The sequence below is a fragment of the Myzus persicae genome, unplaced genomic scaffold (assembly GCF_001856785.1).
Source record: "Myzus persicae strain clone G006 unplaced genomic scaffold, MPER_G0061.0, whole genome shotgun sequence".
Classification (NCBI taxonomy): domain Eukaryota; kingdom Metazoa; phylum Arthropoda; class Insecta; order Hemiptera; family Aphididae; genus Myzus; species Myzus persicae.
In genome coordinates, this window is record NW_019104071.1 from 831 (window position 1) to 22,436 (window position 21,606).

The 21,606-nt window shown below is 28.7% G+C and overlaps 5 protein-coding genes across 6 annotated transcripts; 2 read left to right on the forward strand and 3 right to left on the reverse strand.

Annotated features, from left to right (window-relative positions):
• Nucleotides 1–564: 564 nt before the first annotated feature.
• On the reverse strand, nt 565–2,513 carry LOC111038349. 2 transcript variants are annotated; one of them, XM_022321398.1, is made up of 5 exons: nt 2,401–2,513; nt 2,197–2,321; nt 1,356–1,516; nt 859–1,268; nt 565–767 (listed from the first exon to the last, which is right to left on the reverse strand). In XM_022321398.1, exons 2-5 carry the CDS (start codon nt 2,267–2,269, stop codon nt 599–601), a joined length of 813 nt encoding a protein of 270 aa, XP_022177090.1. In that variant the 5' UTR covers nt 2,270–2,321; nt 2,401–2,513; the 3' UTR covers nt 565–598. The 2 variants fall into 2 exon arrangements, with proteins under 2 accessions (XP_022177090.1, XP_022177091.1); XM_022321399.1 differs by having other exon boundaries at nt 1,356–1,432; nt 2,197–2,487.
• An 888-nt stretch (nt 2,514–3,401) lies between these two features.
• Nucleotides 3,402–7,995, forward strand: LOC111038344 (replication factor C subunit 1). The gene is made up of 12 exons (XM_022321389.1): nt 3,402–3,693; nt 3,867–4,139; nt 4,541–5,044; nt 5,113–5,338; nt 5,418–5,486; nt 5,549–5,916; nt 5,978–6,145; nt 6,208–6,359; nt 6,415–6,532; nt 7,087–7,232; nt 7,339–7,723; nt 7,810–7,995. Exons 1-12 carry the CDS (start codon nt 3,685–3,687, stop codon nt 7,909–7,911), a joined length of 2,520 nt encoding a protein of 839 aa, XP_022177081.1. The 5' UTR covers nt 3,402–3,684; the 3' UTR covers nt 7,912–7,995.
• A 2,292-nt stretch (nt 7,996–10,287) lies between these two features.
• LOC111038335 (integrator complex subunit 2) lies at nt 10,288–16,626 on the forward strand. The gene is made up of 16 exons (XM_022321378.1): nt 10,288–10,571; nt 10,640–10,778; nt 10,847–11,096; nt 11,154–11,284; nt 11,973–12,158; nt 12,231–12,403; nt 12,476–12,676; nt 12,760–12,943; nt 13,008–13,156; nt 13,225–13,739; nt 13,801–13,953; nt 14,128–14,293; nt 14,348–14,567; nt 15,414–15,524; nt 15,615–15,828; nt 15,897–16,626. Exons 1-16 carry the CDS (start codon nt 10,288–10,290, stop codon nt 16,247–16,249), a joined length of 3,429 nt encoding a protein of 1,142 aa, XP_022177070.1. The 3' UTR covers nt 16,250–16,626.
• A 723-nt stretch (nt 16,627–17,349) lies between these two features.
• LOC111038339 (PRKR-interacting protein 1 homolog) lies at nt 17,350–19,016 on the reverse strand. Its single transcript, XM_022321384.1, has 3 exons — nt 18,471–19,016; nt 17,688–17,867; nt 17,350–17,616 (listed from the first exon to the last, which is right to left on the reverse strand). The coding sequence occupies exons 1-3, from the start codon at nt 18,579–18,581 to the stop codon at nt 17,404–17,406; spliced, it is 504 nt and encodes a 167-aa protein (XP_022177076.1). The 5' UTR covers nt 18,582–19,016; the 3' UTR covers nt 17,350–17,403.
• Nucleotides 19,017–19,534: 518 nt separating this feature from the next.
• LOC111038338 lies at nt 19,535–21,536 on the reverse strand. The gene is made up of 4 exons (XM_022321383.1): nt 21,217–21,536; nt 20,861–21,131; nt 20,137–20,473; nt 19,535–19,882 (listed from the first exon to the last, which is right to left on the reverse strand). Exons 1-4 carry the CDS (start codon nt 21,312–21,314, stop codon nt 19,875–19,877), a joined length of 714 nt encoding a protein of 237 aa, XP_022177075.1. The 5' UTR covers nt 21,315–21,536; the 3' UTR covers nt 19,535–19,874.
• Between the last annotated feature and the right edge of the window lie 70 nt (nt 21,537–21,606).

Below are 21,606 nucleotides of genomic sequence, written 5' to 3' on the forward strand. Positions count from 1 at the left end.
TACTTTATAATATTTTTTTATAATTTTTTTTATTTTGATTCTTAAAATTCATTTGCCCGAGGGCGCCCATGAATCCCTTCACATTTTTTTTTTTTGAAAATTAAACTCTAGTTCAATTATTTCCAAACCGTTTTTTAATTTTTGATGGTCAGTCAGTGCCACATAAATATTCATTATTTCATTAGCTTATTATTGTAAATAAAACTATGAGTTTAGGAATAATGATATTGTAGACTGCAGACTTTAATATTTATTTTTAAAATACATTTTTCCATATTTTTTTTTATTTTGATTCTTAAAAATCTTTTGCCTGCGGGCGCCCATGCACCCCTTCCCATTTTTATTTTGAAATTTAAAATTTTATCAATTGTATAATTTTTTTAATTTGATTGCTTAAACTCATTTGCCTGCGGGCGCCCATGCCCCCCTTCCCATTTTTAGTTTGAAATTTAAAATTTGATCAATTTTTTGTATAATTTTTTTTATTTGATTGCTTAAACTCATTTTCAAGGAGATATAATTTTTAAAAGGCTAATTACCATAAATACAGCAAAAGGAGTAAAATATGTACATAGAAAAAAAATGTTATATTATTCAATTATTTTGTTTTTTGTTTTTTAACAACTTTTATTTTATTTTTATGTTTCTCTTTTAACATTCTAATTTGTTTTCCGGGTCTTTTTCTTTTCTTTACAACTGGATCTTCTGGTTCCGGTTTACGACACATAACAGAACCTGGTCTTTCCACAAGTTCCACAATTGGCTCACTAATAAAATAAAATGATTTATTATTAAAATTGTATGACTTATCTTGGGATGAATGTTAGGTTTAGTGATTTAGTATTTATGTACATTTACCTCTGACTATTTTCTAAAACATTATTATTTAAGCATTCAGGTAGTTCAAAATTTGGTAGCCATTTGGTTTCAGACATCTTTGATTGGTTCACTAGAGGCTTAAAATTTTGATAGGACCGTGAAAATGATTTGTTCAATGATTTGGTAAGTATCCACACTCTGCTAACCATAGCAAGGGCAATGTTCATTTCTAACCAACATTGACCATTCTGGAACACTTTAACTATCAGTTGAGCTGTTCCTTCACCAAATTTCTGTAGTTGATTGATCAGGCTTAAAGCTGCTAAAATACGAGTACCAGCCCACTGACAAGCTTGTTTTGTTGGCATACCATTATCAAATGTTGACAGTAAAATTAATATAACCTCGGAGATGTTTAGTTGATAGAGTTTTTTTATTGAAACAGAAATCTAAATTAATACAAAATATATTGAGTAGTAACTAACTCATTAATTTATAGGTGCATAGCTAGTGTTTTTGAGACAACTGATAATTACTTGTTTAAGACGTCTAAAAAGTTTTTCTCCTCGAAATTTTTTCCTTACTTTACAGCACATTCTTGAAATCAGAGCACCTTCATCAAATAATTTTTTTAAATCGTTTGTTGCTTGGTTAGTAATAATATTTTTACACATTTCATGCAAATTGTCTAATTTCTCTGAAAAACAAAATGTCACTAAAAATAATTGAGTAAGGAGGAGGTTAAGAACAATATTTAAAAATAAAAATCAAATTTAGTGATACCTATTATGTTTTATTTTTTTTTTCATAACTATGGCTTTAATTTTACCAATTTTGTGTTTAGATTACAAGTTGGTATATCAACATTACTTGAAAAAATATGATCAATCCATAAATGAAATTCAAAATAGAGGTTGCTATTAAAAAAAAATAAAGTTGTGTTGTGTACGCGTACGAGTTAAAAAAATTGTAAGTCATAAAAATGTATAACCCATTAGCCTAGTAATCTAGTTGAATGTCCCATAAACAGAATTTTAAATTAATTACAAGGTTATAAATGGTAAAAGTGTACACTGTGTCCGCGAGCACACGGTATAGTGTAAGTGTAATTGATCTGATCTTAAGGAAAGGATTGTTGCTGTTCTAATATTATGAACCTAAGAATTACCAAAACCATAAAAACTTCTATAAAAATCAAAAGCATAAAAAATTATAAAAAAACCAAAATATAATTGCAATTTCTAGTGATTCCTAACCAGCCGTGGCACATAAAGGCCTTAGCCCACGGCTAAATTAAAAAATTGGAACTAAATATTAAAAAAATATATTTAATACATTTCTGTTATTGGTGGCTAAAAGTCACTCGACACTTCTTACCTTTGCTGATGGTTGCTCGAAGACTCATTGCCCTTGGTTGGGGAAGATCTATCCGGTAGCAACAAGCTAACATTATTAATGATATAAAGTAGGTACTGTTGGGTTCGATAAGTAAGAAGTAAGAACTGAGAACAAAAATGAGAAAATAACTTTAATTTTTAGTTTTCCGTTTTCCGTTTTTCAAAAACTATTATCTGATCATACCGATAGTCGATACCATTTCACGAACACTGAATAATATTATACCTATACTACAAATTTAAGTATCCCATCGGCATAAATAAAATATGATAAGGTGAGTACCAATTTGAGTTCTTCATGATGCTGGAAATAATTACAGCAAGCGCTCTCTGTGAGAGAAAAGTACATTATCGTGTCGCTGCCGGCTGCCTGCTAAATTTAAAATGTTGCAATTCTTTTTACTAATGTAAATATTTAATTTAACAATTTTATATTATTTTCCAAACATTTTATTGAAGTCTGCTTTCAATCTGTACAAGTTTAACAGTAATTTAATTTTATAATCTAAGTCATATAAATTTTATTATTTTATTATTTTATTATAATAATCAATCTGTAATACACAACTAATATATTTATTAGTCCTGATTAAATTTAGCAGTTAATAGATACGAGAAACCACATTCTTCCAAAAGATATTCTACTAAGTATACTCAGTACCAGTTACCCATGTCCTAATAATATCCTCTTCCTTGAAATGCTTTTAGCAAATGAGAAAATGTCCATTTAATTTCATAACTAGTGCATTTTCCCACAAATCTAATGATGCTTTGGGTATACCAAAAGTACTACTCTTGTATAGTGTTATACAATAAGGAATGCAGCACTTAATTGTATTATATTTTTCCAATTTGAATAAATATTTTTTTATAGTTTGAAGATATCCTATGAAGTCTCAAATCTCAAGTGTTGTAGAAATAATACCATATGTTATGCAAAATAACAAAGTTTTGTATGCGGCTATGTAATAAGTACCTAAAGTACATAAAGTATTTATATATATCTTAAATCGTGGAACAGAATCTATGACATAAATTTAAATTATTAAGTGTGGTAATTAGTTCGTGATTTAAATTGTGATAATAGAGAGCGCTAGCGTCTTTTTCCACAGCTGTGGCCTGTGAGTTAATTTCGTCTCCAAACTTTAATCTTTTCGGTATAGGTTGTTGTTTACAGACGTAAATATTTCTGTGGTTATGTTATTATCGTGATTACCGGTTGATACAATATAATGCAATTTTAAATATTATAAAAAAATAATAATGGATTTTTGGCGGTTTAGTGTTTGACGTTTTGTGTTTCTCATGGTTTTTGTTAGTTTTAAACTCCTTTTTCTATGCGTTCGAAAGTCTAGTTGTTAAAATTATCTACAACATCTCCATAGAGTTAGATATTAGATACCTACTCGAGACTATTCACTCGTTCACATTATTATACTCAGTGCTCGTAATATCTGTTTTAGGCAACATGCCTAAAGTAAGTATGGCCATAACATTAAGTATTTTAATATTTATTGCTCAATACATTATACATTATTAACTAAAATTAAGTAATAACTATTGATTGTGTTTCAATTTTTTTAAAATTGAAATGCTTTTATTGTTCAAAAATATACACAACAAAGTACTTCAGAATAAAATTAATTTTAGGATATAAGGTCATACTTTGCAAAAACTGACGGGACCAACAAAAAGAAAGACTTAAAACATACAATAACACCAAATCAAAAAGGAAAATCATCTAAAAAAAGGCATGTACTATCAAGTGATGATGAAGATGATGTAGTACCTCCTACACCAGCTCATAAACAGAAACAAATATTACCTGAAAAACGAAAACTCATTAATCCAGCGGATGTTTTTGGTTCAGAACCAGTAAAACAAACCACAATCAATGTGATAAAACAAAAAAAAAAAACTCAAGTGCGTATTAATGAAAGGATTTTTAAAAGATTTTATTTTAAGTAGGTGTAAATACTACTGTATTAGAGTACCTTATAAAATTTAGATCGGTATTTGAAAGTATATTACATCAACTGTTGTCTTATAATTTTCTTTTAAGCTTAATACTTATTTCCTAACAACTTATTTAACTTACTTTATATTTATTTTAATATTATTTATATATATTTTGATGTACATATGTATATTTGTTATAGGTAAGTAGTCTTTCTAAAATTGTTATACATTTGTTATAAATTGTTCCTATATTTTAATTATCCTTGTTTGAATTGAATAAAACAAAATATTATGTTTTGTTTCGTTTATAAAAAGCAATTATATAAAAAAAAAAAAATTAAATTAATGCATTTATTATTATTTAGGTTGATCTGCTTGAACAAGAATTTGATTTTGAATGGGGCGAATTGGACAACATTGAAAAACAACTCAATGAATCAAAATCAAATGATATTTCTATATCTCCCAAAAAATCTCCAACTAAATCAAATCAAATTACACCAAAAAACTCTCCAGCTAAATATGATACTTTCAGAACACCTACAGTTTCACCAGCTAGTAAGGGAAATATTGTTATAACGCCCAAATCATCATCTAAATCTATCTCAACTCCCAATTCATCCCCAAGAACGACAAAACAATCAACACTTATTCCTCTAAAAACAAAAAGCCCATCACTATCACCAGTAAAGTTGGGACTTGAAAACCAAACAAATAGGATCAAAATTGAATCTCCGAAAAAAAAACTAAATTTTGTTGATGAAAATACAACTATTGGTAAATCAGGCTCTAAAAGAAAAATATCACCTAATAAAACACCAGAAAACAAAAAAATTAAAATTAGTCCAGTAGATTCTCCAGACACTCAAGTATGTATATTATTGCTTACTTACATTTTCTATAAGGCACATATTTTATTATATTAATTAACATTTAGGAAAGTGGGTATGCTACAGAATCATCTCCTTCACAGTCAGTTAAATCTGCTATCCTTATGGGCAATATTGAATCAAAACTTTGGGTGGAAAAGTATAAACCTTTAACATTAAAACAAATTATTGGCCAAACAGGCGAAAAAAGTAATGTTAATAAACTGGTAAATTGGTTAAAATCCTGGTATTCAAACCATGGAGTAGGGGTCAATAAAAAATTAACTAGACCAAGTAAGTTAGATCACAAATATTATAATTAGTTTATTAGTTAAAATTTATGACAACAAAATGTATCAATGCATTTTGGTAGGTCCTTGGGCAAAAGATGATAATGGAGCATTTTTCAAAGCCGCTCTTCTTTCTGGTTCTCCTGGTGTTGGTAAGTGTTTGGAATAAAATATATGATTTAAAAAAATTATACTATTAATAATTTGATTTAAGGAAAAACGACAACTGCTCATTTAGTATGTAAAGAATTGGGTTTTGATATTGTGGAATTTAATGCTTCTGATACAAGATCCAAGAAACAATTGCAAAATCATGTATCTGAACTTTTATCTTCAACTTCTTTGAGTCCCTTTTTGGGTGGAAAATCTGTAACTAAAAAGCATGCTCTATTAATGGATGAAGTTGACGGTATGGCAGGAAATGAAGATCGAGGTGGTGTACAAGAGTTAATTATTTTAATTAAAAATGCCAAATGCCCAGTAATATGTATGTGTAATGATCGAAATCATCCAAAAATACGTACATTGTCCAACTATTGTTTTGATCTTCGATTTCATAAACCAAAATTAGAACAAATTAAAGTATGAATACTTCTTAATTTTAATATCCAAGTGTTTTGGTACTTAAAATATTAAATTTTAGGCTGCTATGATGAGTATTTGTTTCAAAGAAAAATTAAAAATTTCTCCAGACACATTATCTTCAATTATTGCTAGTACAGATAATGATATTAGATTAACACTCAATCATTTGTCAGTTGTCGCTGCAGGAAAAGATAATTTAAACATAAACAAAAAATATATTAAAATGGTAATGTATAATTGATATCTTTATTCAGCTATTCTTATTTTTATATAAAAATGTTGTTTTAGGGCCCATGGGACGTTGTGCGTAAAGTTTTTTCTGCTGAAGAACACAAATCAATGAATATTATTGATAAATGTGACCTTTTCTTTTATGATTATAACATATCACCATTATTTGTTCAAGAAAATTATTTAGCTGCTGTTCCTCATGATGTCGAGTAAATTTGTTTTTAGATAACCATTAATTTTCTTTATTTAATTTTAATTTTTTAGAGGTTCTAAATGGAAAACATTTGAACGCTATTCATTAGCGGCAGACAGCATACGAATAGGAGACATAGTTAGTGCAAAAATTAGATCTACCAATAACTGGAGCTTACTCCCTGCACAAGTAATTATATTTCACTATTTTTACTTATTTAATAACGGCTAAGAAATAATAAAGATTTAATTGAAAAACACAATTTCATTCTTATAATAATAATAGAAGTATAAACAATCTTTAATTTTTTTATTAGAAATGTTTAGGTATTTTTCAAAGTTTTCAAGTAACCGTTAACTTCTCCAATAAATAAATCAAACGTCTCGTTAAAGTGTCTCATGACTTATTTATTATAAACAAACTACAACTATGTTAGCAATTAACAACGTATATAATAGTAATAATTATACATGTAGAACCTATCGCTCAACATTTCTCAAGTTCTAGCTTAAGATGTTTGCGTAACAACCTTATGCACACTTCTACCATTCAGGTAATACTCACACTAGGATGGCAGGGGGAGACTGGTTACCACCAACAAGACTGTACTCCCATCTAGAAGAGCTTACATAACTAATCAAATATAAAATAAATTTACATTATGAAAATGCTTTTAAATAATATATCTCAAATGTATGGTTTTAAAATTATTAAATTTAATAACTATTTATATTTTGGCTTAGGCTATATTTTCTAGTTATTGCCCTGGAGAATTTCTGAGAGGTCATATAAGTAAACAAATTAACTTCCCAGCTTGGCTAGGGAAATTTTCCAAGGGAAATAAAATGAACAGACTTTTACAAGAATTACAAATTCATACGAGAATAAGGTATGTGATATGTATATACCGTATATAATATATATTATACACTATACACTTTACAGTCTATACTTAGTTGTAAAGAAATATGTTAAATTTTAAATAAATAATTTAGATTATCTGCAAGTAAGGAAGCAATAAATCTTGATTACTTAACCACTCTACGAGATAAGATTCTCAAACCTCTTATTGATGAAGGCAGTGATGGTGTTCATAAATCCTTAGATTTTATGAATCATTATCATCTTGTGAAAGATGATGTGGAATCTCTCAATGAACTATCTTCATGGCCTGGCCATAAAGATCTTATGTCTGACATCCCAGCTAAAGTAAAAAGTGCCTTTACTAGAGCATATAATAAAAGTGCACCAACATTCAACGTAACAAAAAAGAATAAAAAAACCGTAGATAATGTTGAAGGTCTGATAGATGAACATGAGATTGATGATATGAGTGATGAAGATGACGAAGATATCGCAAATGATGCCTTGATTTCAATTGTGTGTATATACAAACAATATTGATTAAATATTTATTATAAAAATATTATTTATTTTACTAATTACTTCAATCATTCTATGTCTAGGTGAAGAAAAAAGCCGGTAAAAAAGCAGCATCACCATCACCGGCTCCTGATAAGAAAATCAAAAATAGTGGTGGTAGTGGCAGGGGTAAAAAAAAGAAGTAGTTAATTTTGTTATTATTGCATAAATTGTTTTTCTATTTGCTTAAACCTAATTTTAATAACTGTTGATCATTAGGAATAAAATAAAATTTCTTTTATACAATTTTTTTTTCAAATTGCAACACATTTACTATGTTTATTAATGTTTGTTTTATACAATTAATTATTACAATTATTTTTAGAAATGTTAGATAATTAACAATCATGATTTATTTAAATTTTTTAATTATGATGGCAAGTGTTGATATATTTATTATTTATTCCCTAATATCATTACTTTATTCTTATGATTTTCAAAATCAATAAAAAAGGACTGTATTCTTTGAGCATTGGCGTCGGTTATTATACTCCGGTTTCAGGGGCAGCAAGAGATTAATTCGGTCCATTCTTCAAATTCACCATTAAACCCAGCCCATAGTTTTACTATTTTTGCTATTGGGTATCAAAATTAAAGTTGTATTGATTATTTGTTTATTTGGATAAACAGTTGTACAGTTTTTATAGTAGACAGATTTATTAGTTTTATACTGATAAATTCTATAATCATAAAATATTCATATCTATACTTGACAAAAAAAAAAAATCATTTGTGGAAATATAATTTTACCGAGGCCCATTATTTAATATTTGCCGACCCCGGTAGCCCCAAATAAAGTCCAAGGGCAGCATATGCTGCCTCTGCTGCCCCCGTGCACACGCCTATGTGAGAGGATAATGTTACGTCCTGACTGATGTCTGATATGATATATAAATCAACTTGAGAATGAATGAATGACACCTACTTGATGTTTCTAGTATAAAATGTTTCTTTATTAATTATTATAATATACTAGTAGTTTGTGTAACATAAATACAATAATAATTAATGAGCAGTAAATTAGTAATTGAGAAGTGTGTTATGACAGATATAAGCGATGTTACCATCAAACCTTAATACTGATATCTACGATTGAAGGGGATGTTAAGACCTGCCTCTAAGTGTCTTTGATATTCATAACTATCTGGCTCTTTGCTAATCCGTTGTTGTAGTTTTCTCTATAGAATTTGGCATTCTGGATCCGTTTCTTTTTGATGAACATCCGAGTTCCGACTTTCCCCCGAAGAGACCTGTAATTCAACTCTACATTTCACAAAAAAAAATAATTTCAAAAAATAAAATATTTTGAAATAAAATAAAAATTTGCATGGGGTGGTAAAGTTCATTTTGGCCAATTATATTTATAAAGGTGCAAGTTATAGCAGGTATATTTATAAAAATTTATTTGATGATGTGTGTATGACTAGAAAACCTATTTGTTGATTTTGAATTTTTAAAATCATATATTTACATTCAATATTGTGTATACTCCAATACCTACTTATGTTCTGTGGAAAGTTTATCAATTATATGTCTACGTAAATACCAATTTTTGTGCCATCAATGGGTTTTTATTGTAATACGACTTTTTATGGGAAAACGATTTACATACAATGACTATTTACTTTAGCTCCAAATTTATCATAAATTCATAATTAATAATTTTCACACGCCCATGCGCATATCTCGGCCCCCGAGTAATGATGTCGGGTTAGAACACGATTTAAGACAGTAGTCTAAAAAATACGGCCTGCGTGCCCTTTCTATGTGGCCCGCAATAAAAATAAATGTTGAACAAAAATATATTTATACTGAGATTTACGATAAATTTGTAGGAAAATTACGCGAAGAAAAATTTGAAAAATTAAAAAAAAATCTCTCGCATCAAATAAAATTATTTCATAATATAAGAAGAGAAAATATTGATTTGGTTAAATGTAGTTATATAATATTTTTTCAATGATAATTTTGTAGTAATAATAAGTCAAATAAAAACAACTACTTCGTTTATATTTTTATAAATATTTTTGGCCATAGTAATTATAATAAAAGTAATTTCATAATATACTAAGTCACATTTAAATAAATGGATTTTGTATGTATGTTTGCCTTCATTTTGTCTTTAGTTTTTAGTGTATAAGTATAAAAATGACATTTAAAATTTGGCCCGCAAATTTTTTTTTGAAAAAATATACAGCCCGTAGGTAATTTGAGTTTGACTGTTTGAGGTCACTGATTTAAGATATTTTAAATCGTGGTCCAGTGTTAGATAACCGTGGTATCAAAAATATTTTTATCAGAATAAAATTAATAAATAATAAATCATAATCATAAATGATAAAACATTAAACACAAAAGTTAAAACAAACTGATGATGGATTTCGTTTTTTTCAAAAATTAGCTCTTATTCTTTTTTCTGGTCTGAAATGGTCAATATGCGACCGCATCAGCAAAAGCTGATCTTGAAAAATATTATGTAATTCGGTATATGTCATGTGTATGGTTTTTAATTCATTACAATCATGACGGTAAATTTAAACGTGTCTCACAAAGTTTTCCAAGCACTGCTCAATGTCGATATAGTAGAACTTTGCAAGTTGTCGGCAAAAGACATCCGTCCAGTATTGCCATGTCTGGTTCGGATGAGTTTAATATCATCGGCTGACAACATGGCCGATTACGCCGATGGCAAAAAGGATGTACTCACATTGTTGTCGGGAATAGAACTAGTCAATTCCATTGTTGCATTGTTGTCGATTGATTTTCACTCGTTAGAAATAGATGTTAAAAAAGAACAAATATTAAGGTAAAATTATATTGGCAATTTACATGAAACACTTTTTGTTTAGTATTTTAACTGTGTACATTTTTAAGACAAAAGTTGGGGAGTACTCAAGCTGACAGCGTTCTTATACATTCGCTACAAAATCCATTGTCCCTGGAATTTGAAAGAAGTGACTCTACTCGGCGGTTGAGACTTGTTTTGAGTGAAATCTTGTATATTTCTTCACAGGTATAGCAATTAATATAACAAACAATTATAAAATGGTAATTATTGTTTAAATTCCATCATGCATTAAGATTCAAGAGCATCGCGAAAAGCAGCATAGTGTACAGTCTTCAATAAATTCAGAATTTTATATCAAACAGTCAGATTTATTTGATTACCCAGTTTACATACCAGAAGTTTGTGATGTATTAAATATTGCTCTTTCTGAATTACCAGCTATACTTACAGTTCAAGACATTGCAGAAGTGTTGCTTCATGTGAAACATGGTCCCATTTTCATTTGTTGGATTGTAGCTAATTTTCCGGATTGTTTTTATGACGGTGAGTTATAAATTAATCGGTTTACAAATAATATAATTTACTATGAAATGTTTTTAGTTTGTACAAGTTTAATACAAAATTCAGAAAGATATGAAGAAGAAAATGGTGGTAGTCGCATTCGAATGGAAGTCTTAACTCAGTTAAGTGCTATGTATCCACCTGCTGCACTTGTCATTCGTGCTAAATGTGTAAGCACATTTTCTTTAACTAATGTTTGATTGCTTCTGAGCTTCTATTATTTTTTAATAGGTACTTTCAGGTTAGCGCAACTACTTTATTTCTTTTTGAAACTCAAACTGTTTACCGTAACTACCATGCTACTAGTATTTATTTTATAACACAATTATTATCTTCAACTGTTTTCTATAGAATTCTGTCCTCATAGTGGATGTGGGGTTGTAAGGTTCATGACAACATTTTTAATTATTTATATGTATTAAAAAGTTCATACCTATCAATAAATAACTTTTCGAGGTGCCCTTAATAATATTTGTACCCTAAATTTGATGGTAGGTCAATTTACTCTGATATTAAAAGTAATAGAGTGAAGCAGATTTTTGCTGTAAGTTAAATATTCCATGTTATGTCCTAGTAAGATAAAGTAACGAGCGAAGCCGGATTATTCAGCTAGTTAGTTATTTATACATGTTTTAAACAAGATACGGCTTAAGTCTTTAACTACTTTTTGTAATTTACACAATTTAACATAGTTGATCTTGATACAATTGATTTTTCAAATCGTTGATATAAAAATATAATTATGGCCAAATATGTCACTTATGTCTTTTAGCTTATTAGGGATTGATATGTAAATAATACTAAATGTATATGAGAAAAAAAATAATTTCCTATTATTTTATGTTTTTACATGTATAGGTTGAACTTAGTAAAATGCCTGCTTTGACTATCATGTTGACATTGGAAAATAAAATTTACAAAGTTTCAAATCAGAATAATGAACAATTATCAAGTAGTAATGATCTTGTGACATTCATTTCTGGCTTATTACTTGGAAATGATCAACAGGCCAGAAGTTGGTTTTCTCTTTTCATCCGACAAAAAGTGAGCACAAATACAATATATTATTATTCATTGATTAAAAATATATATTATTATTACAATTATTTTATTTAGAGAACAAAAGATTCTGTGAATTTTGCTGTTCAAAATATGCGCGATGAGTTATTATTACAATTACAAAACTTATTGAAAAATGTGAAAGATAACACTTTACCCAACTCAAGTGTAGTAGAATCTAGTGTACTACTAAGACTTTATTGTGCACTGAAAGGAATTGCCGGTATCAAGTATGTTAAATTAAGCTACAGTTTTAAAAATATATCAAATTATATTAATTTTAAGATATTATTTTTTGGCAGATTTCAGGAAGAAGAAATCACTTCTCTTGTGTCCTTAGCTACATGTTATCCACCCTCAACACCTGAAGGCGTAAGGTTTGTCACGATTTCATTGTGTATAATGATATGCTGCAATACCTTACTCGCAAGTCCAGAAAATGAAGCAAAATGTGTGCAATGGTTAAAGAGATTAGCAGGAAGCGAGTCTCCTTTTTTTGGAAAGTAATATTTTATTATTTATGTTTTAAGTGGAACTTACTTATTCAAAATTCTACCAAATTTAAAATGTTATACAATTACTTTAGGCCAACTGACACAACTGCAAGTTTTGGAGAAATGTTACTGCTGATGGCTATACATTTCCATAGTAGCCAGTTAACATGGATCTGTGATCATATGTGCAATACATTAGGAATGAGAATAAACATCAGACAAAGCACGATGGGCAAAATGAAACAAATTTTCACTCAAGACGTATTTCCTGAACAAGTAAGACTTTTACCACCTATCAATATTTCATCTGAAATTCTGTAATTTTTTATTTTGATGTTAGGTTGTAGCTTCTAGAAGTGTCAATATACCTGTCACTCCAAATTTAAATGCCAACATGTCTGGATTTTTACCTATTCACTGTGTTTTACAGTTACTAAAAAGCCAAGCTTTTACTAAACATCGCGTTAACATTAAAACATGGATATACAAGTATGCATGCTATAGAATTTAACTAATAATTTGAAATAGACATCAATTAAAATTATTTTGTTTTCTAGCCAAATTTGTGCAAGTGTTTCACCATTACATCCATTATTACCTTCTTTAATTGAAGCTTATGTTACTTCTATATTAGTGGTACCCAATAAAGCTACTCAAGAATTAGCTGTTAATCAACCGATTACAGAAGAAGACATTTTAAAAGTTTTTGGTGATAGAGTATTAGACCAAACTGGTAATGAGTCTTTTACAGCTCATCTTCTATTGCTGTATTATTTACTTTTATACGAGGAGAACAGTATGTCTTTGGCTTCTCAGCCCAATAGATTACAGTTAATTGGACTAGTCAGATACAAAACTGAATTCTTGGCTGACATCCCTATTCGATATATAATTCAACAAGCAGAAAAAGAGCATCCATATTCTAGTTTGTTTTCTACTTTATTAAGACTCTTAGCTACACATTTTCCTCATTTGTCTTTAGTTGACGACTGGATGGAAGATACAACATCAGAAAGTCAATTTGTATTGCAACACAAAGCTAAAAACATTACTACAGAAATGATAGAAAGCGGTATGGTAAAATAATTTATTTTTAATAGCAAACTTATTTGTTAAATTGAGTATGGTTTTAGGTTTAAGCATGATGGTTGAACGCCCTGAAAGAGCTGGAATTGTTTTGAAAAGGTTGTATGCGGAACGTCCAATTAAAATTTGGCCCTTTGCTCCTACCATATTAAAATTCCTACCAAACACATTAGATTCTAACGTTTCAAGATATATCCAAGGTAAAATATTGTTTTTTATTGTAAATTGAATAAGAATAATGAGTCTGGTATGGGGGAGTAGTACAAGGTTACCCTTCAATGCGCACCAAACCAGGCCTTTAAGTCTAATCCCTGTCAAAATGAGCCATGCACAAAAATAAACATAGAATAACATTAAATAATTGTTATTTTTAGAACTATACAAAAAAGTGTGGTTAAGACTTAATACAGTTTTGCCTCGTAGTTTGTGGGCACTTACTATTAAGGCTTTACAACATAGCAATGGAACAAGTGCATTGAAAGAAGAAAATTTAATTCAGGACCCTTTACAAGTTTTGCAATGTGATGCTAGAGTTTATAGGTAAAATATAAATTGATTTTTAGTTCAACTTTAATACATTTGTCATTTATTTAGGTGTCCAACAGTATTAAGTATTGTAATCCGAGTGTTGCAATCATCATTAGCAGCTTCTAGAAGTCATTTATCTCGTCTAGTTAATCAAAAAATATTTGCTACTGGACAATTAACTCAAACTAATAACCGTGAAGAATATAAAAACGTGTTGACAGCTGCACAAGACAGTGCAGCAGTGCAACTTTTATTAGAGGCTTGTTTGGAAACTGAAGATGATCAAGTAAGCTTATTTACTTAAAAATTTAGTTTGAGATGAAACAAAAATATTGTAAGAGATTTTATATACTTTATTATTTAAATAATTATTTAATTCACTTATAATTTTACTAATAGAAATTTAAATTTTGGAGCAATCCAAGCAGTCAACTGTGCTTAGTTGTGGTTTTATTGTATGATAAATACATGCTTATATAACATTGTGGACTCAGTTGGGGTAGTAATTAGGTATTACCTAATGAAAACTGGTCGCTTTCTGGATAGTCTTAGCTTATTTTGAATAGAACATACTCTTGTTAATTACAGTTAATTTAATTAACGGACAATAATTTTATTGATATTAATTATTTCAACAATTATATGCATAAACTTAACTATGAATTCTGGTATACTTTGTGTTCTAAAAGTGCTTTTTTAGATTTTGGCCAAACCTAGTCTTACATCAAATTTTTTTTTTGTTTTTAATATTTACCAAAAAAAAAATTTACTGTAAAAACCCCCTATTTTTAAATAGTCTTAATAATTTTTTAAGTAAATTGAGATCAGATCTTTGTTTGGAAAATTCTAAAATATATTATCAGTTTAACATTTAAATTCTAACTTGCATCAAGCTACCTAGGTCAACATATCAAAAAACTCAATACACTCATTGTTATTGTAGTCTGTACCTAATTCTTTTTTAATTTTACTTAAAACTAAGATATCACTGAAAATTCAAGGATGATGCTAAGTAATGCAATTATTCGTCCATTTCATATTCAAATAATATTTAAATGATTCTTTATTTAAGGAACATCTTTGATGATAGTATTTAGCAATTAACTAATTAATTATTTTATTTATTCCAAAGAAATCATTTTCTAACATGATGACATTGAGAGAAGTTCGAGGTGTCGTTTGTTCATTCCTACATCAAATGTTTATTGCTGATCCTCCACTTGCAAAATTAGTTCACTTTCAGGTACTTTTAAATTTTTATTGTATAACACAGTACTAAATATTTTTACTACAAACTATTGTTTTATTTTAATGTTTATTTTTCTATTTTCAGGGATATCCTAGGGAATTACTTCCAGTTACCTGTCTAGGAATTCCATCCATGCACATTTGTCTAGATTTTATTGCGGAACTTCTGAGCCAACCAGATTTTCAGAAACAGATATTTGCCATTGATCTTATTTCTAATATTTCCCAACAGTATCCATTGCCAAAATCGTTAAGCTTGGCACGTTTAGCCATTAACACTATGTACACTTTTCTGTCTGGTAATATCAAAAACATATTATATTATTACATTTTTGAATAATTAATAATAATCACTGTTTTATTACAGTATTGACTCAAGAAGATCGCCGTGAACTCTATATGCCTACGCTACCAGCATTAGTCAGAATATGTCAGGTATTTCCCACCCTTAGTGAAGACTGTATAACATTTTTAAATCAATTAGGTCGCATGTGCGTATCAGTTACATCCGTGCGTTCGGATATATTTTTACTGCCTGCTGCAGCCCAAAGGAGTGAAGAAATGGAAGGACCAAAACTTAGAATGCGACGAGTTCCTAAACCAGATATCTTTGACGAACGCACAGATATTGCTGTAGCTAATAAATTATTTGCTCAACAAGTTGAACTTACCGTTAAAGAAATACTACAGAATTGTTTGGAAAACAATGCAAGTGCCTGACTATTTTTACAGATGTCTTCATAACAATATTAAATAATAATTAATAAAATATATATAGTTCAAATGTAATTGATGTAATAAAAAAAAATGTTATATATAATAAAAATCACCAGATATTATTACAGCAGTATGTATGTATAATTTTAAATTACCTATTGGTTTTATTAAGTTATTTAAACATTAAAAAATATTTGTGCCTGCAAACACTAACACTAGTAGAATATTTTTGTAAATTAAAATGGGTATTTAAGTTTTTGAATGGGTATTGGGTAATTTTACTCCAAGATTACTCAAAAACATTAAAATAATAATTTTACTTAATGTGTTTATCTGTTATGTGTGAATCAGAGTATCAGAGTAAAAGTAGATTGAGTACAGATATTCTCTTAAGCTATTTATACCATAAACCTATTCACACAGTCATACCGTATGTAAGTATTGACTTATTAAGTCCATAACAGATATACTCTCTCAGGATAAGAATGCTTATAATTCAACTGAGGGGCTGTGTCTTAGGTAAAGTTAGTAAATACTAAACATAATAATATAACTTATACTAGCTAGTATTTGTTCATCCTTTCCTATTAGAAAAATAGAAAATTTCCAACCTATATAAATATATAGTAAAATAATCTTAGAAGTTATGCTTACTGACCACCCTATGTAGCAAAACAACTTCCTCAGTATTTTAATATTTAGTTAACTACTTGTTTTATAAGAGGTAGCCGAGCCCATCACGTACCAAACACTGTATGGAGAACACACAACATGTCCTCATATGCAGGAGTTAGCAACCTTTTTTAAGACGAAAACCAAGATAAATAACCAAAAAAATGTAACATTGTCCCAGGCCAAAATTTGAATACACATTTCATTTTAAACAAAAATGTTCATTCAAATCAAATTTATCATAACTATTAGGTTAAAAAATTCAACAAGGTATCTACAAACAGAGTTTTAGTTCGCAGTTTCTAGTCCATACTATCTTAATTCGTGTTTTTTATACAAATTATAAATTGTACTTTAATATAACATGATTTATAAAACTAAAAACCATTGGTGTAAAAAGAGTAATTTTTTACTATTTATTGATTGATTATTATTATTTACATCTTTTTACATAAACATTATTTTCATTATAATATTGTGTTATTTTATGCCTCAGTTTTATTTTGATCGTCATCATCATCACTAGTAGATTCATTTTCACTAACACTATTGGTAGAATTACTTTTCTTGGACATCTTACATTTTTCCCTTAAAACCTTTTTTCTCTTTAATCTCTTTGCTCTTTTCTTAGCTGTACGCCCTTCAGCCATTTGTTTGTTTTCTAATATTTTTTGACGATAGGCTTCTTCCAAAAGTTCCTATTGTAAAAAAAATAAACAAATATAAATATCTACATCTAATACAAACTTATTTTCATAAAATAACTCACCTTTTCTGCTTTTACTTGTATGTGTTTTTGTCTAGCATATTCTTTGCGTCTTAAGTGTCGATAAACATGAAACTCACCACTGCCAGCTCCAGCACTTGATCCCATAACATTCCTTACAAATTCGGGAACGTGAGGAGATTTTTTGTCCGATCGTGGCTCAGGTATATAAACAGGTTTATCCTACGCATACAGTAATCAGATTAGTTACATCGTTCTGCAAATAAATATAATAACAGTTACCTATAGGCATATCTTTTTTTGTAACATTGTCATTTATCAATATTTAGTATTTACTAATATTTATTGACACAAATAGGGGAATCTTTAAAAATTTAATAAAATACCTCTTTAATGTTATCCAACTTATTACAATTATTAACAGCAAAACAAACATATTGGCCAATTTAACAAGTAGAAAACTCTTAAACTTTATACCATACTATAGGTGTCCGAAAAATATCATGTATGCACAAGCTGTACATACCTAAGTTGATTAGCCTGCAAAGCGCAAATTAAATGTGATTCAAAGTTACACTTTAACAGAAATACACCGTGCTATTATATCCAGTCTGCTGTTGGGTAATTATTGTTCAGGCAGGTCTGATTTTCACAGAAAGTAAAGTATATCCAAGTAGTGTTTATCATAACTGAATTTCACTAAATTGAGTTCTCTAAACAGATTTCTCGCAAAATGCCTACCCGGTGTTAAGGAGTTGAGTTATACATCGAGTACTAGGGCTAAGTTGTTTAGTACAACAATAAAATCATTTGGGTTGTACTTACAGGATTTTTCATAAGTCTTTCGAGTTTCAAACGTTGTAAATCCGTAGCATTTTTTACTACTTTTTTTACTTCAGTCGTCTTGGAACTGTCTTTTTCAACTGGTTCAGTCATTTTTACTTACAATAATAAGAAATAATTGACTTGATTCAGATTTTTCCACCATAAACGCTTAAGGTAAAAACTATTTACCTTTATATTCAAATAATGTCTATTACAGTGATAAATTGTATATTAGAGTTAATTTTATTTTAATATTTTTGAAATAAATTAAATTATCATAATATAATTTTATCTTAGCTCATGATTGCGAGTTGCTAGTTGCAATTTAAACTATAAAGGATCTTTAAAATTATATAAAATACAAATAAGTGAATAATAATAATTAACAGAAATAGTTACAAAAACACAGATACTATCATCACAGAACATTGAATCATACAGAATTGATTTACTTTGTAGTTTGTATCAGGGAATACAACAATTCGTTTTATTATTTCTAATATTCGTATACGATATTCAATATGGTTTGTAGTTTGTATACTAAATAGCACGATTAAAGATAGTAGTGATAGTACTAACAATGTTGTTTTATATATCATTCAGTGATCATGATAAATTATTTTTTATCATGGTATACGAAATTTCTCCTATTCTGTGGTCAAGGTTCATAGATAATAGAGGTTGCCTCACAGTCGCGTAAACAAAACGAACCCCCCGCATTCATTCCCTGCCATATGACGTCATTGCCATACACCACGAATTCAATTACTGCAGTACACGACACTTGTTTATTTTAATTTTTCATTGATCTTTCAATTTTCGTACCCACTAAAATGCTTAATTACTGTACTTGTGGGTGGGGCTAGGTACGTAATGCTCTAAGTGTAAAATAAAGCTATGTATCTATAACAAATAACAATCTCTATTGAACTTGATTTACAAATACCTTTTCTATACTCAATATTTTTCATTATATTTATGTAAATGATTCCTAAAATTATAATATTTTTATTAAATAAATTGGAGGAGGTAATATTGTAATAATAAAATAAAAACACAGCCCATAAATACAGAATATACAAATTTTTTTTAATTATTTTCATTTAAAAACACAATACAATAAACAAATTATAAAGTTATATAAATTTTCAAGTCATAAGTTTTCTCAGCTTTTGAAGTTTTTGAAATTGTAATTTTGCTTTTCTTTTTGAAACTAGAATTTGATGATTTTTATTTGCATATTTCATACGAATAAAGATCCTTTGCCTTACAAATGTATGTATAACTGGTCTATACTTTTCTTCGATATCCATTCTATTCATTATTTTATGTAAAAGTTGTTTTACTATACCTGGTCCTTTGGGGATTTTTTGCTTGGTAATTTTTCTAAAAATTCTTTCAGCTCTAAAAATATGTTTTTTAAAGTTATTGCTTGGGACTATCAGGCCACCATATGATAAACAATCAATCCACGAAGGAAGTATATAGTCATGATCATCTATTGATTTAATCTTTGATTCTGTTGTAGTACAACCAAGTTCAGGAAATTTTTGCCTATATTTTTTAGCTATCCATCCAGCTAAATACTCAACAGCGTCTTCTGTCATTTCATTAATATTTGATTTTTCACTGTTATCACTGTTTGTGTCAGAATCTAAGTCATCNTCTCTTGCTTTTTTTTCAATAATACGAGTTTTATTCTCAGTTAGACATTTTATTTGCTTATTTGTAGTATTTTGCAATTTTATAAGAGATACATTTGTAGTTTTCAAATTTTTTTGAATAATTTTTATAGTATGTCTCAGAGATTCATTGATCTTCCTATATTCAAAATCAGATTGTTTTAATGAAATTAATTCATTCTTGATGCTTTCATTCTCTTTTTTTAAAATTTCATGTTGCTTACACAAATCTTTGTACAATATTTCATGATTTTCTTTAGGTGGTATTAATTTTAATACAGTTGGTTCCATTAACTGTTGTTCAATTAACTCGTTATGACACTGTAAAAAAGAAAAAAAAGGAATGCATTAATAAAATTGTAATTATACTTTAGAGTAAAATAAGTAGTTTATTCTTCATATTAAAAAATTTCATTTTTAGTAGGTACCGCCTATTTTGTTATAATCTAATCTACTGAACAGTAATAATTGAAAAAAAAATATTTGAAATATGTATAATATGTGTATAATTATGCCAAGATTTGAATTGAGTTAATTTATTTTAAGATGTAATTGAATATATTTTTATGAATTTGAGTTATTATTCATATCATAAATAAAGCTGCTCCAGGCTAATTAAATTAATAATTAGTTAAGTTATAACTAACAAACACTTAACAGATATACCTAATACAGTTTAAACATAATTTCATAATTCAGTTAACATACCTCTTTATACTTTTTAGCCTCCATTCTACTTCTGCGTCCTAAAGTTGTTGATGTTTCAGTTAATAGACAGTTGGGTAAGTTTACTGTAGGCAATACATTTAATTTCAGTCTCCTGACAGGTTTTTTTCCCAAGAGTTCAGCTTTCAAATCACGTTCAAAGTCATCGGTATTGAAATGTTCTGAACACACATATGACGTATTAGGATTCCAATTATCTGCACGCTTGCATTTTTGAACCCACAATTTTTGAAGAACGGTGTCCTTTGGAAACCTTTAAACGGGGGTAAAATCAACATATAAAATTAGTAAATTTAATTGAAAGTATAATATAATATAATAATATAATTAATAGGTACCTGTGAAATGATACATCAGTCCTTCCATCTTTCTTTATTTTGCCAGAATAAGAAATACATGTTGCAACAGCAAAACTTGAGCCTCCTCTCGTACTCATAATTCCACAAGTGAATATAATATTACAGAAAAAATTTTAGAATATCGGTTAAAATTCAAAAAACATGAGAACAGTACGGCAGTTTATTACGTATTTACGTATACGGTATTACGATGTACGACGGCGTGTACGGCAGTGACGTATTACCCCCACTGCTCATATTTCATAAATTCGACTGTGAGGCAACCTCTATTATCTATAAACCTTGTTCTGTGGTATACTTTTAATATCAGACTCTATACGACCACGATCACGGTTTAAGATATACTTAAACTGTGACCACAATCTATAT